Genomic DNA, 13,133 nt, shown 5'->3' on the forward strand with positions numbered 1-13,133 from the left:
CATCCGCATTAGAGGCCTCCCTCCTCCCATCCCTGTACAAGTCTGGCCAAGTAAGACCGTTAATAAAGGCCTGTGGAAACAACTGAACTCTGCTGTTTCCTGAACACATCAAGATCTCATGAAGGATACCAGGACTTCTCTAGCAGCTCCCTGGTGTCATACTGCTGCCTTGGGACTTAGACTCTCCCTGGGTTGGAAGTGGCTGAGAAGGAAGACCTTGGGCAACTTCTTGGGAGGACAGGTGAGGAAGGAGGCCAAGGGAGTGAGGGAAAGGAAAATGAAACTAGTCCAAAGGGAACGAGTGAGGAAAGAGGGTACAAGGCAAGCCTGGTGTCAATGTCTCTGAAGACCCTGAGCCTCAAGAGGAGGTGTCAGACATGTTCCTCTCTGTAGTGAACCTGTGAGGGGATCAGAGATGGGGGGACCAGGGAAGTGGGGCCTGAGCCAGCCGGGTCGATACTGAGAGCTGAAGGCGGAGTCCTAACATGGAGGGAGGGGTGACAGTGAGTAGCAGGGGCCCTCCCAGCGATTCCTGGAAGCTGCAGCCTGGGCGGTGGCCCCAGCTCAGCTGACTTCCCTGAAGTTCCCCTCCCTTTTAGGGCCTCTCAGGGCTGTTGCTGGGCAGGTTTGGAGTTTGGCCTGAGCCTGAGAACCAATCACAGGTGGGCAATGCAGCCACAGCCCCTCTTAGGGTTCCCCCAACTTCCGCACCTCCTTGCTCTTTCTGGTTGCCCCTGACCTCCCTCACAGCGACCAGCCTCTGACTTCTCAGGATATGGGCTTTTGTTTGGGGGTTTCCCCCTGTCCCCTTTCATTTTATTTTAGAGAGAAAGAGTGTGAGCTGGTGGGAAAAGAGAGAGAATCTCAAGCAGGCTCCATACTCAGCCCAGAGCCTGACACTGGGCTCGATCCCACGACCCTGAGAGCATGACCTGAGCCAAAACCAAGAGTCAGACCCTCTACCAAATGAGCCACCCAGGCACTCCTCCCCTTTCATTTGAAAGCTAAGTAGGATTCAGTGCAGCCCCTAAGGATTCTTTCCTCGAGTCACTGAAGTCAGTATGGGGTCAACATGGAAGCTTTCAGGAAGGGGAATCTGACCCTGAGCAACCCTTTTTCCTGGTCCCATAGAGGGTAGTAGTGTGGCCAGACACCTCTCTGTTGACCTCTGAAACCCTCTACAGGGACTTGGGAGAGAGGAAGCTGCAAGCCAAGGCCAGAGAGATGTGGTAGAGGGGCCTCTAGGCTTGGTGCACTGGGGGGAATTTAGGGAAGGACTCAGAGGAACTGGACCCCTGAGAACTGAGGTGGGGGTGGGGTGGTTATAGGAACAATCTTGATATGCACAAGAGAGAGCAAGCGTGCAGAGGCCAGCCAGTGTCTTGCCGAGGGCTCCTCATTTCTCAGTGTGTGTGTGGCAGGGGGGAAGGAGGGGGTGAACTTATGAGATCTCAGTTCAGTTAGGTCAGAATTCCTCTCCCCTCCCCCAACCTAGCTTCCCCAGGGTAACTACCCAACCCAATCAAGCTGCAGCCTTCAGACTAAATTTATCTCCTAGACTTCCCCACCCCCCTGGGCCTCCTTGCAAGCAGGTGCTCACAGCTGCAGGGGTGAGTCTGTGGAGACCCATACTCCTCACCCCAGCAGCTTCAGTGCCTGCTAACTAGGAGTGAAACAGAGCACAGGGTCCACTGGCTGGCCTCCCTGCATGGCATGAGTGTCTCAGCCTTGAGGCTCCCTCTCTCAGGAGTCCTCGAGAGCAGAAATATGGTTGGAGGGTCTAGACAGTGGGAGGGCGGAGGGATAGAGTGGGAACAACATGCCAGGAGAAACTCCCCTCCAAATTCTCTCCGACCAGATCCTCTTTAATGTCTCCCTCTCCCCTTCTGCCTAGTTTTACAAATAGAGACTTCATTTTAACTTAACATGCTCCCCCAGCAGAGTAAGCTGAATCAGGGAGACCTCCCCTCTCCTTGCACTACAGAGAATCAAACCAGAATCAGAGATTGTAGTTTGGGCGTGAGTGGTGGGGCTGGAGGTTCCCACATTCCTACCCTCCTCCCAACATCGCTCAAAACCACCATCTCAGGTGCTGGGAGGCAGCTGGGTGGGAAAGTTAGAGCAGAGGGGGCATGTTTGTCACAGGCAGGTGATGAAGAGGTGTTAGCTTGAAAGGGTGGGGGTTGGGGGGGGGACTCTTCCACAGGAAGTAGAAAGTCTCAGGAAAGTACCTAAGTCTGAGTCGATCGAGAGCAATAAACAGGTTGCGTTAACTTCAAACTAGACAGCACAAGTTCTGACTCTGACTTTGGGCTCCTTGACCCCGGAGACTGGGGAAACTCTAGGAGGTGTTTCAGGGTTGAGGTCTGAAGGTAGAATTTGAGGGAGGAATGTGCAAGAGTAGTCCAAAACAAGGTGTACATGGGCATGGCAGGCAGACCCTAGTGAAACAACCAGCCACATGAGCTGAAGGGGAGGTGCAGAAGGAAGCAGATGGACCAGAGCATTTTCTCAGGCAGCACCAGAGAGCTGCTGGAGTGGCCTGGGAAAGAACCTCAGTAGTTAGAGGAGGAATGGGTTCAACTTCAGGCTCTCAGGTTGGGGTTAGGATGTGCATGCCGTACTTTTCCGTGCCTTGCCTGTCTTTCCTCTCCACTATTACCAAGCTCTTCCAAAGCTGTTGTTCCTTAAAACTGAAAACAAGCCACCTCATTTCAAAACACACACACACACACACACACACACAGACCACACAACCTCATTTCGACATGAAGTTATTTCCCTATTTCTGTTTCTCTACTTTGCCTGATGAGGGATTTCTGAGAAATGAAGAAATGTCACCTCCCACAACCTCAGTCTGCAGTTTTGTTTTTTGTTTTCTGAGATGAAGAGAGGGTTAGAGGAAAGGAGTATACTGCTACGCATACAACATTAATTCAAAACTTGACCACATAAGAGAAATGCCCTTCCCAAAGCCCGTCAGCCTGGGTGGGCCCACCTTGCCTTAGATCTGGGCTTTCAGGGTCTCAGGAAATAAACAAGCCATCCTCTGAGGAAATTTCAGTAACAAAGCAGCGAAACCTAATAGCTGCTCTTTACAGCAGCCCAGCTGTCTCTCCTGGCCACCATTCCCAACAAGGACAGGAGGTGGGTAGGAACTGCTCCAGGAGTGGAGGTGTGAGCTGAGGGTGGGGATTCATGAAAGATCTGAGCACGGAAACCTCCAAGGCGAGGTTTCCCAGGTGAAACCCCCACCTCTCTGAAGTCTCAACACCTGAGAGACAGCTCAGCCAAGTAGGGGGGACTCAAATGGGTAGCAAATTTTTTGAAACCAGCTCCCGGTACTAGACAAGAAAATTAACCTTTTTTTTTTTGGGGGGGGGGGGCACAGAACTGAAGACATTTCTTAATCAAAACAAAGTGGAAAAGCCATCTAATCCAGGATGAAACCTAACAGTTAAACATTCTTTTCCTTGTCTGCTTCCTTGGCTGGCTTTCCCAGCACACCTTGTCCCAGGCTAACTTGAATAAACACACACATGTGACCACATGAGGGCGGGAAGAAAACCAAGTGGGGGTGGTGAAATTCTGAATGGAATGCAGCCCCAGCTAGTTAGGGGGCCCAGGCTAAGACCTCTGGCACTGGCTGCGGATTTATACAGGCAGTGAAGCCAAAACAATGAGCTCATGGGCAAGAATGCAGCCTGTGGGGAAGACTGGGCAGTTAGAGCAAACTGGTTTTTTAACCAGGATGGGAATAGCTGTAATCAAGTCTCCCACGGGAACGGGATTAGGGAGAGTGGAGCCACCATTCAGTATCTTGGGGTCCCATTAAATAGCTTTGGGAGGCTGTCCTTTATTAAAAGTTTGTTCTCTAGAGCGCACAGCACTCTTGGGTCTGACTTGGAAAAATTGGTTCCTTTGCCTGGTTATGTGAACCTGGGTGGGTAAAGGACAGATGGCTGGCGAGGGAGCTACCCCAGGTGAGGTTCTGAAGACTTTATTCAAAACAGCTGGATTCAAAGCAGGTCTGCCGAAGCCAGCTCCTACACCAAGATCCAGGGACGGCTATAATCCGAGACCGAGTGTATTCAGGGCCACCACTGACGTGACGGGGAAAACAATCAATGGGGTCTATCTTCTCTACTTCCCAAATAAACACGATCCACCCAGCTGTGTGTCATTTACACCAAATTCAGACTTTTAAGACCAAAGACACATCTTTTTTTTTTTTTTTCTCCACCAGGGATTTTCCATCTTTTTAAATGTTATTTATTTTTAGAGTGAGCACACGCGAGAGCACAAGCCAGGGAGGTGCAGAGAGAGGGAGAATCCCAAGCAGGATCCGCGCTCAGCGTGGAGCCTGATGCAGGGCTCAATTCCAGGACTGTGAGTTCATGACCTGAGCTGAAATCAAGAGTTGGGCTGAGCCACCCAGGCTCCCCTTATTTTTATATAAGGCCACAAATGGAAGAAACTGAAGAGATATATTCAGTGGCTATGTATGATGAAGGGGAAGGCAGGCAGGGAAGGAAATGAGAAGAAAAAAAATGATCTAAACCTCCCCACCCTCCCCCTGCACTCCTGGAAGTTCTTTCCCAACTCCATGCTTCTGTGCATGTTTGTTTCCTACTCATTCTTTAAGGTTCAACCTCAAATGTTTCTTTTGAACCCTTGACCATCTGCTTCCAGAAGTGGTCACCCTGCTTTGTTCCACCCTTTATCTTAGAATATCTTTATCATAGCACTTCATGAAATGTACTCTAATTATTTTCATCCATAGTTATCACTCCTACTAGACTGTAAGCCTGTAAGCCATCTTGGCACAATTGCTTTCTCATTATATGGTTTTGTGATACATTCAACTCTTCAGCCTGAGAACATTCTCTTATATAACTATACTATAATACACTCAAGAAATATAACATGATACAGTACCATTTAACATACTGCCCATATTAACATTTCCCTAATTGTGCACACTAGAGCTTTTTCCACCAAGGGTCCAATCAAAGATCTACCATTAGTTGCCATGTGTCTTCCCACTGTTCCTTTTTTATTAAGTAGGCTCCATGCCCAATATGGGGCTTGAACTCACAACCCTGAGATTAAGAGTCGCATGCTCCACTGACTAAGCCAGGCAGACACCCTTTTCCCTAGTTTTTTTTCTGATGGAATTTGAGAGAAAGAATTATTCTCTTTGTAATTCCAGCATCCAACAGTGCAAGGTAAATAGCAAGTAGTTCACTGACATGTAATGGATGAATGAAGAGACTCAACAAACATCTGGCTGCCTAGAGCTCATTAAATGTCCCAGCTCATTGCACAGTTGAAACGTTCTTACTAAACTTCTTACTAAACGGAAAGTAATCCTTGAACAGGAAATGAGAAGGCAAAGTGAGTTAAGAATACAGAGACCAATGGCAGAAATAAGACCTGGAAATGGATGCTTGGAAGGGGTAAAACCTGGAGTAGCATTCTTGGCCCTCACAGATTTCCCACCAGTTAAGAATTACTATTCTATTCAGGTAAAGAAAGGAACTGCAAAGGGAAACCAGGTATGCTGTGGGTACAAAAACCTGCCACAGGTACCCTTTTTACCTCACAAGAATTATTAGTAAAGAACACTGAATTCTCAGCTCACCTGGCTAACGTCAGTTGGTAGAGCATGGGACTCTTGATCTCAGGGTTGTGGGTTCGAGTCCCATGTTGGGTGTTGAGATTACTTCATCTTTTAAGTAGGCTCCACGCCCAGTGTGGGACTTGAACTCATGACTCTGAGATCAAGAGTCGCATGTTCTATCAACTGAGCCAGGTAGGCGCCCCAAAAATAAAATCTTAAAAAAGAAAAAAAACCCCACTGAATTCTTAGGTCTGTTTCATCTGCCTGGAGACAGATTCCCAACCCCCTTCTTTCCACATGCTTCACATAACTAAGATAACACTGTAACAACTCTGAAACCAAAGAAGGTCTAAGTTTTCAAATCTAGAAACTGAGAAGCCTTTGAACAGTGTGGTAGGGTGCAGAAGACAAAGTTCTGTAATCATCGAACAAGTGGGGCCAAAAAGAGCTAGGGATAATTTAAGATAGATCATCTTGAACTCCAGGAATAAACCACCCATGCTCTGGGAATCTGGCTGGATCCATGCTACACACCAGTTGTACAAGTTACTTCACTTTAACTTTTGTAAAATCCACCAGCTGTCACAACTGCTTTAAAATTTTCTGAAAGGAAATTATATGAAGCAAGAGGTAGCTCTAAAGTCACAAAAACAGGAACTGAAAGACAAAGTCTTGGTTGTGTCAAATGAAGGGAAGTGTTGATTATTTTGACTCCCTTGGTGACTCATGTTACCTGGTTACCATTTGAGCCAAGTTTTTAAGGTGTTAAACTAAGGAACATGACCACAGAAATGGCTTCACATCAAAATCTATCAACGGGAGCAATAGCACTGTGTACAACTCAGCTGGGGCCAAGATTTGGGCCCTTGGGTCCTAAGGTACCCTCCCCTCAATTTTCTGCTTAGGAGTGCATTAGTATGTAACCGCTTTCTTTGTAAGGATAAAAAGTTGCATTCTTCTGGTAGTCAGACTCCAGAAAAAGAGGAGCTTCTAAGCAGAAATGTGCTTCTAAGTGCACAAAAGCACAGAATCCTGTTCGTACAATTGGCATCCGGTGCTCAAGGCTTTTAAAACCAATATGCAAACTTCATATTTGCACATTGCCATGGTGATTCAGCTCCCTTTCTTTCAAGGTAGTTGAAGACAAGATAGAGTTTCTGAAATTTAAGTGCTTACTCTCCACTTCCTTTTTGAGAGAGGAAAGGGGAAAAGTACTGAAACAGTACCAAGAATCTTATCAAAACTCTTAAACTGTGGATGTTAATTCTTCTAGCTCCTTCATCTGAAAAGGTTGAGATGGGGAGATACAGTAAATGCAGCAACGAAACAGCTTACCTCAAAATTATACCAGCACATGGTGACTAAAAGAAAAATCAGGATTTTTGATTCTCGCTTAAAATGTAGAAGAATTACTCCAAAGTACCACAGTAATACATTTCAAAACCCAACACCCCTGATTTCAATGAAATGGTTACTCTGAAGGGAACTATCCTTTGCCTGAGCAAATTAGCTTTATGGGGCTTTTGCTGGTCAACTCACCTATACTTATTTGCTCAGCTGACTTCCCTAAAAAGGCCTAAGTGGGGGGAAGACAATCATCGATTAGAAAACACCCATACCACACCTTGCATTTGAATAAAAGGTTTATTATTTTCTTCTCAGGAAAAACAGGAAGTTAGGGAAACACACTACATTTTACAGCCCATGTTAATTTGTAGTTGGTCCTAACCCTTCCTGGCACAGCTGTCAATAGCATGAGCTCTTTAACCAGAACCAAGATGTTCGCCCCCAACAGAGTGTGCCCGGACACTACAGGACTGCATGTTTTCCCTGAGAGACAGAAGACAAGTTGCTGAGAGCCAGCTTTCCACACAACCCTCCCCTTCCATTCTGGAGGATTTGCCTGAACTATGCAGCTAGCCAGCACTGAGGACACGTGCCTCCTCTCCCTACAAAACCACCCAACCTTCCCCAAAGCACTTGGGCTAAGCCCTCCAAGCCCCTGACCCAAAGTTTCAACTAAGATCCTTCTCTACATTTCAGCAGTCACACCTAGAAAATTGGGGTGGGTTCCCTAAACTCCACCAATCTCCATCTATGCGCTTATTTCCACAAGTGGATATGGGGAGACAGGCCTTTTAGTCACCTTTACCAGATCTTCAGATTAATTAAAAACTACATAAAGTGCTTTCAGGTCCTTAGAGATAGACATGACATAAATAAGTGGTTCATGATCAAGAACGATAAATACATAGGTAAAAATAGCTCTAGCTAGATGACCTTATGGCTCAAGGATGGGCAGGCAGGGCAATCCCTCCCTATTTATTACATTCTTAGTCATTTTATTCATGCCTGTTTTCATCTGGAGTCCACAGACCAAAGGTTACGTTCCAAGGATGAAGCTTTCAAATGACCCTAGATCTACTACAGAAGCTTTCTTCAGTTTACCAGTTTTTATAGAACTCTGAGGTCTAACAGAACCCATCCCTTTCTGTAATTTTAAATGAGCTTTTTCAAACATAAAGGAACCTAGAGAAAGTCACACCATTTGTTGTCCCCCTTCTCTGAAAATTCCTAAAGGGACTTTAAAAACTTTTCCCCAAAGATAGGATAAAGCAGTAACTGAAAAGGTACCAAAGGAAAAGGGACTCCTCCACCATATGTCTCTCATGGTCATGGCACCCACTGTACTACCTACCACCTCCCAAGGATAAAATTCATTAAGGATGAAGGTCTGTGGTCTCCTGGGGGGTTACTTAGGGTTCATAGTGCCAAAAACTAAAAGGGCCAGTAGGAGTTCAGAGATGGCATGGTAAGGATGTAGGAATTGATATAACTATTTGTACAGGGAGAACAAGCAGCAAATACTTCAAGAAGTATAGAAAATAAAAAGTTTGATAAAACATCAAGCCTGAAATCCAAAGAGATGCCAATGCAAAAATTTGAACAAAGTTTGGGAATCATTAATAGAAATGAAACATAAGTATTTGTTTTATTGATAGGCTTAGACCTGTGTTTAACAAGCAAGCCTAATAATAGCACCATGGTTAGACTATAAGCCTGCTTTTCCAAGCCGTTTTACAATTTATTAAGCAAACAAGGGATCAAATGTCTCTCATACACCTGATGTGATCTTTTTATACACATACTGCTAGTAAGTCCCATTTGGAACAGCTGAAAATCTTTTAGTAAAAGCTTTGAAGATGAGCTCATAAACTCAATTTAAATTTCACCAGTAAATTAACTCAAATGGAAAGAACTGAAATGAGTAGCTGCCCAATCAGAACCCATTATTTCTAAGTCACCAGCCGGCACCGCCCACCAAACTTAAAACTCCACCTTGACTCACTTATTGAAAACCTACATGTAATGAAGTGAAAGGATGAATTTCCATTCAATTTTTCAATCGCAGTTAAAAAAAAAATCTAAGGAATACTTACCAAAATCAGATAGGAAAATTAAAGTCTGCACAGTTATGAATCAGAATTGTTCCACTACAACCAAGTTGCATACACTTACATCAACTGGTTCTGTATACAATCTATAACTGACCAGGATAAAATTTAGAATAGAAAAGCTGTAAGAAATAGATTCCTAACTACAGAAGTTGGAAATTTCAAACGGGTATGAAAAAATTAATGTATTTTGAGACTTTTCATCCCTTTACATTTCAAATAGACTTTCTGTAAAAATATATACAATTTTTACAGACAAATACATTTACAAGTTGTTTTTGTCTTAAAAATTGAGGATATTTTCATATTTGCAATTGTCATTATTGAGCCTTAAGTCAAGTATTCTTGGCCATTACTAGGCTAATAAACTAAACCACTCAAACCAAGCCAAAGTAGAACAGGTATAAAAAGTCCTGAGCACTTGGACTTTCTATTCAAGAAGTACACCTGGGAAAAGCTAATTGCAGAGAAAAAGCTTCCCTTCACACTCTGTTGTACAGTACGGAGGCTTCTAGTCATAGTTCTATTACCTGTAGCTTAAATCCATTTTATACAGATCACTGCCATTGTTAGTGCTTCTCTTTTAACACTATAAGAAGTTAATTATTTCAGTGGACATTTAATGGACTCTATGACTAGCCTGGCTACTGGCCACTCTCCTGTTCTAGACAAGGAAATCAAGTCTCTTCAAGCCTACCATCTTCACTAACTCTAAAAGTCCTCTTCCACGGCCCCCCAGTTTGCCTGTTGCTGAAATTGAACCTTGCTTTAGACAGTGACTCTTCAAGGGGGACTACTTTTCCCATGTATTTATTCCTGTTAGCCATAATCCTCTTGCCACTTGCTTTTCTACGTTGCTAGAGTAGAACTCTTGGAGGTTACAGCCTGGACAGCTTGAAGTCCAACTTCATAAATACATTTGATTCACAGCAGTCGTTATGTGATTTTGGTGCCTGGGGTTGGTTAAAAGTCAATTATTGCACTTAAAAGGCTATCTTATTAGATATGCCAAACCAGCTCCTACTCCAGCAACACCTGCAAAAGCCAGCAGCACATTTCTGATGCCACCTTCTAGGTCCTCTACGTGGAAGAACTCCACAAACCCATCCTAGAAAACAAAAAAGAAAAGTACATTTTCAAGTATGGGTTTCCAATGGCTTAAAAACACTATTCATAAAGAAAGATGAATTAAAATATCTAAGGTTTCCCCCCCAAACATAATGAACCAAATATTATTTACACCAGACGGCAGAAGACAAATGCCGGGGTGGGGGGACACTCAGAAACGTTGTTTACTATCATCCGCCCAAGTGATTCTTATTTTTTCATAATTTGTATCCACAGAAGAGTATCCAGCTGAATTACAATACCAAAAACAAAAGTTTCAACAGCCAGTAAAACAGGCTACAGAACCGGGATTTTTGATGCAAGAATTTAAGACAGTCATACCACACTATCTCTGTGAGCCCACTACTTAAATCAGTATTAGGCAAACCGGTCCGTAAGTTAGAGCCTGAAACCTGAGTTGTGCATCATAAAAAGCTTGAGATAACCCCAGACCTTCTTTATAAAATCCTTCATTCCATTTCCATTCCAAGGCCCCCTTCGACCTTAAAACAAACTTACCCAGCCTCTTTGTTTGACTAGCCAGTCTCGTTTTGTCCTTACAAGAACATCTGTGATGCTTTCTGCTAATGGTTCGATGCAGCTTTCTTGGTTTATACTCTTCAAGTGTTTGGCCACAAAGGCACCAAAAGAAATAAGAGTCACAATCCTGCCCCAGTTTGTTACTCCGTCACTGAAAACATGGACCATCACTCGAGACAAAGATTTGACATCGTCTTCGTTTTTGATGTCCAGTTTCCGAAGCATGCCTGAGAGGAAGAAAAGCATGCAGGTTCTCACGGCCTCCTTTGTCTAAACCGGCGCATGATCTGCCTGCCCACCCACGGCGGGGGAAATCGCTATTTGGGGTCCACAGAACTCGGGCCGACCCCAGTTGAAAAATGACATCCCACCCTTTCCGGGCTTTGAACAGAGCTGCCATTTCCACAAGAATTAAGATGGGCGGAAACAATGACTCACGGCCAGAATATTCTGGTTTCAGAAATAGATTGCGAGTCGTTTCAACACTGACTTGTTTTCGGTTTCCACCCCCATTCGGTGGGTGAGTCCGGGGACAGGTGAACCAGGGCAGCGCAGCCTCCGCGACTAACCAACCCCCTTACCTTGGAAGGCGGTCTCGTGGTTGCGCTGCACGCCGTCCCCGACCCGTCGGAGGGTCTCTAACGCCTTTCGGCTGGCCGCCCCAGACCCGCCCAGTGGTTTCGCGTCCTTGGCGCCAGTCGCCTGCTCCCGAAGGTACCGAGAGATAATCTCCAGCGACTGCCGGAACAACTCGTCCTCCTCCTCCTCTGCTGGGGGTGGCGTCGAGGGCAGTGAGCCGTCTGTGCCGGGGCCACTGCTGGCCTCCCCGACCAACTCCAGCAAAGGCAGGACAGCCGGCCGCTTCCCCAGAGGTTCCGGCTCGTACCCGTCTAGTTCCTCTTCGGGCGACATGATGGCGTCGGCGGCTGGGCCTTCCATCTTTTCAGGCGGCGACGCACAGCGGGTGGCCGCGAAGAACAGCAGCTTCGGAGGGGTCGCGGTGACGTCGGGGCCCTCGGCACCAATGGGCGAGGGCCGCGCGACCCTCCGGGCGTCGGGCGCGAGAGTGGCTGGGGGGCTCGCGCCGGCGCTTCCGCCAATCACCGCACCGGCTTCCCCTCCCCCTACCTCTCGCCGGGCCGTGGCCTCCTTCCCCACAGCCACAAGCCGCCCTCCCGAAGAGGAGGCGCCGCCGCTCCCGGCCGCCAGCCCGGCCCCCCCACAGTAGAGGTTGAGTCCGATTACAGCGTTTCTCTTGAGGCCAAACATCGTAAGCTGCTGCTGCCTCCGCCGCCGCCTCCTCCTCCTGGGTGAGAAAAATGGGGGAGGCCCTGACTCCTCAGTTGAAGGAAGCGGAAGTAAGGAGTGAGAGAGGGCCTCCTATATCAAGGTTTCAGAGCCAGTCCTACTCGGTGACGTCAGCAAATCTTTAAAAAAAAAAAAAAAGGTACTCCCATAAAAGGGGAAAGGGGAGGAAGCTTCCCTAGAGCTGCGCACGGCACCTCACCGGCCGGTAGGGGTAGGGGCGGGGCTTTAGGGCTGGGCGGGGTCTTCCGACACTCGGTGGGCACGCGGTGGGTTACGTAACGGCGACCCGGGAGCTGGGGCTGGTGGGCTCGAGTTCTTCCGCTGCGCCGATGTGGGCCTGTTAATGGCTGCCTAGCCGCTTTCCAGGCTCCTGGTTTGCGAGCCCCGGCTGTTGCTTCTGTGGCGGAGGCTTTTTCTTTCCGCTACTAAAGTCTTACCCATTGAGTCATTCAGAAATTAAGGAAAGGGGATGAAGAAGTTTTGCCGTGGCTGGGAAACAACAGTCTAGATAATAGGGGTTCTTGGGGCTCCTGGGTGGCTCAGTCAGTTGAGCCGCGGACTTCCGCTCAGGTCATGATCTCACAATTCGTGAGTTCAAACCCGCATCGGCTGGCTGCTGTCAGCACAGAGCCCATTTCCGGATCCTCTGTCCCCCTGTTTCTCTGCTCCTCCCCCACTCGTGTTCACGCTCACTCTCTCTCTCTCTCTCAAACAAAACAAAACAAAACAAAACAAAACAAAACAAAGAAAAAACCATTTAGATAATATGGGTCCTTAAGCGGCACTGCTGGGGACCTGCATTTGTTTTGCACATCCTCTGCCCTTTGTTCTCAGTCGAACAATGTTTGGAAATGGGACGGTCCAAGAACTGCCCCATGGATCACTTACATGTAACTTGACTAAAGGAAATTGTTCTGCCCAAAGTAAATTTTATTTCTGTCTCTCTACTTGCTTTCTCTCACCTCCTATCTCTACTCCACAATCACTGGTTTTATTGACATGTAAGCCTGACCCTATTCGCATCTCTTCTGAGGCTCCTGACACCTTTTATTTTTGTAGTGGGTGGGTATGAGGCACCTTTGACTCCAGGGATCACCCTC

The 13,133-nt window shown here is 46.7% G+C and overlaps 1 protein-coding gene across 1 annotated transcript; it reads right to left on the reverse strand.

Moving 5' to 3' along the window:
- Positions 1-7,248: 7,248 nt before the first annotated feature.
- On the reverse strand, positions 7,249-12,087 carry MCL1 (MCL1 apoptosis regulator, BCL2 family member). Its single transcript, XM_042953857.1, has 3 exons — positions 11,307-12,087; positions 10,705-10,952; positions 7,249-10,186 (listed from the first exon to the last, which is right to left on the reverse strand). The coding sequence occupies exons 1-3, from the start codon at positions 11,992-11,994 to the stop codon at positions 10,070-10,072; spliced, it is 1,053 nt and encodes a 350-aa protein (XP_042809791.1). The 5' UTR covers positions 11,995-12,087; the 3' UTR covers positions 7,249-10,069.
- Between the last annotated feature and the right edge of the window lie 1,046 nt (positions 12,088-13,133).

Source organism: Panthera leo, chromosome C1 (assembly GCF_018350215.1).
Source record: "Panthera leo isolate Ple1 chromosome C1, P.leo_Ple1_pat1.1, whole genome shotgun sequence".
Taxonomy (NCBI): domain Eukaryota; kingdom Metazoa; phylum Chordata; class Mammalia; order Carnivora; family Felidae; genus Panthera; species Panthera leo.

Bases quoted from the DNA above. Each gene is read 5' to 3' on its own strand.
- MCL1 (XM_042953857.1), bottom strand. From the start codon at position 11,994: ATGTTTGGCCTCAAGAGAAACGCTGTAATCGGACTCAACCTCTACTGT. The intron at 10,953-11,306 runs GTAAGGGGGTTG...TCTTCCTCTCAG, and splicing joins CCACGAGACCGCCTTCCAAG to GCATGCTTCGGAAACTGGAC. The intron at 10,187-10,704 runs GTAAGTTTGTTT...TTTGTTTTCTAG, and splicing joins TAGTCAAACAAAGAGGCTGG to GATGGGTTTGTGGAGTTCTT.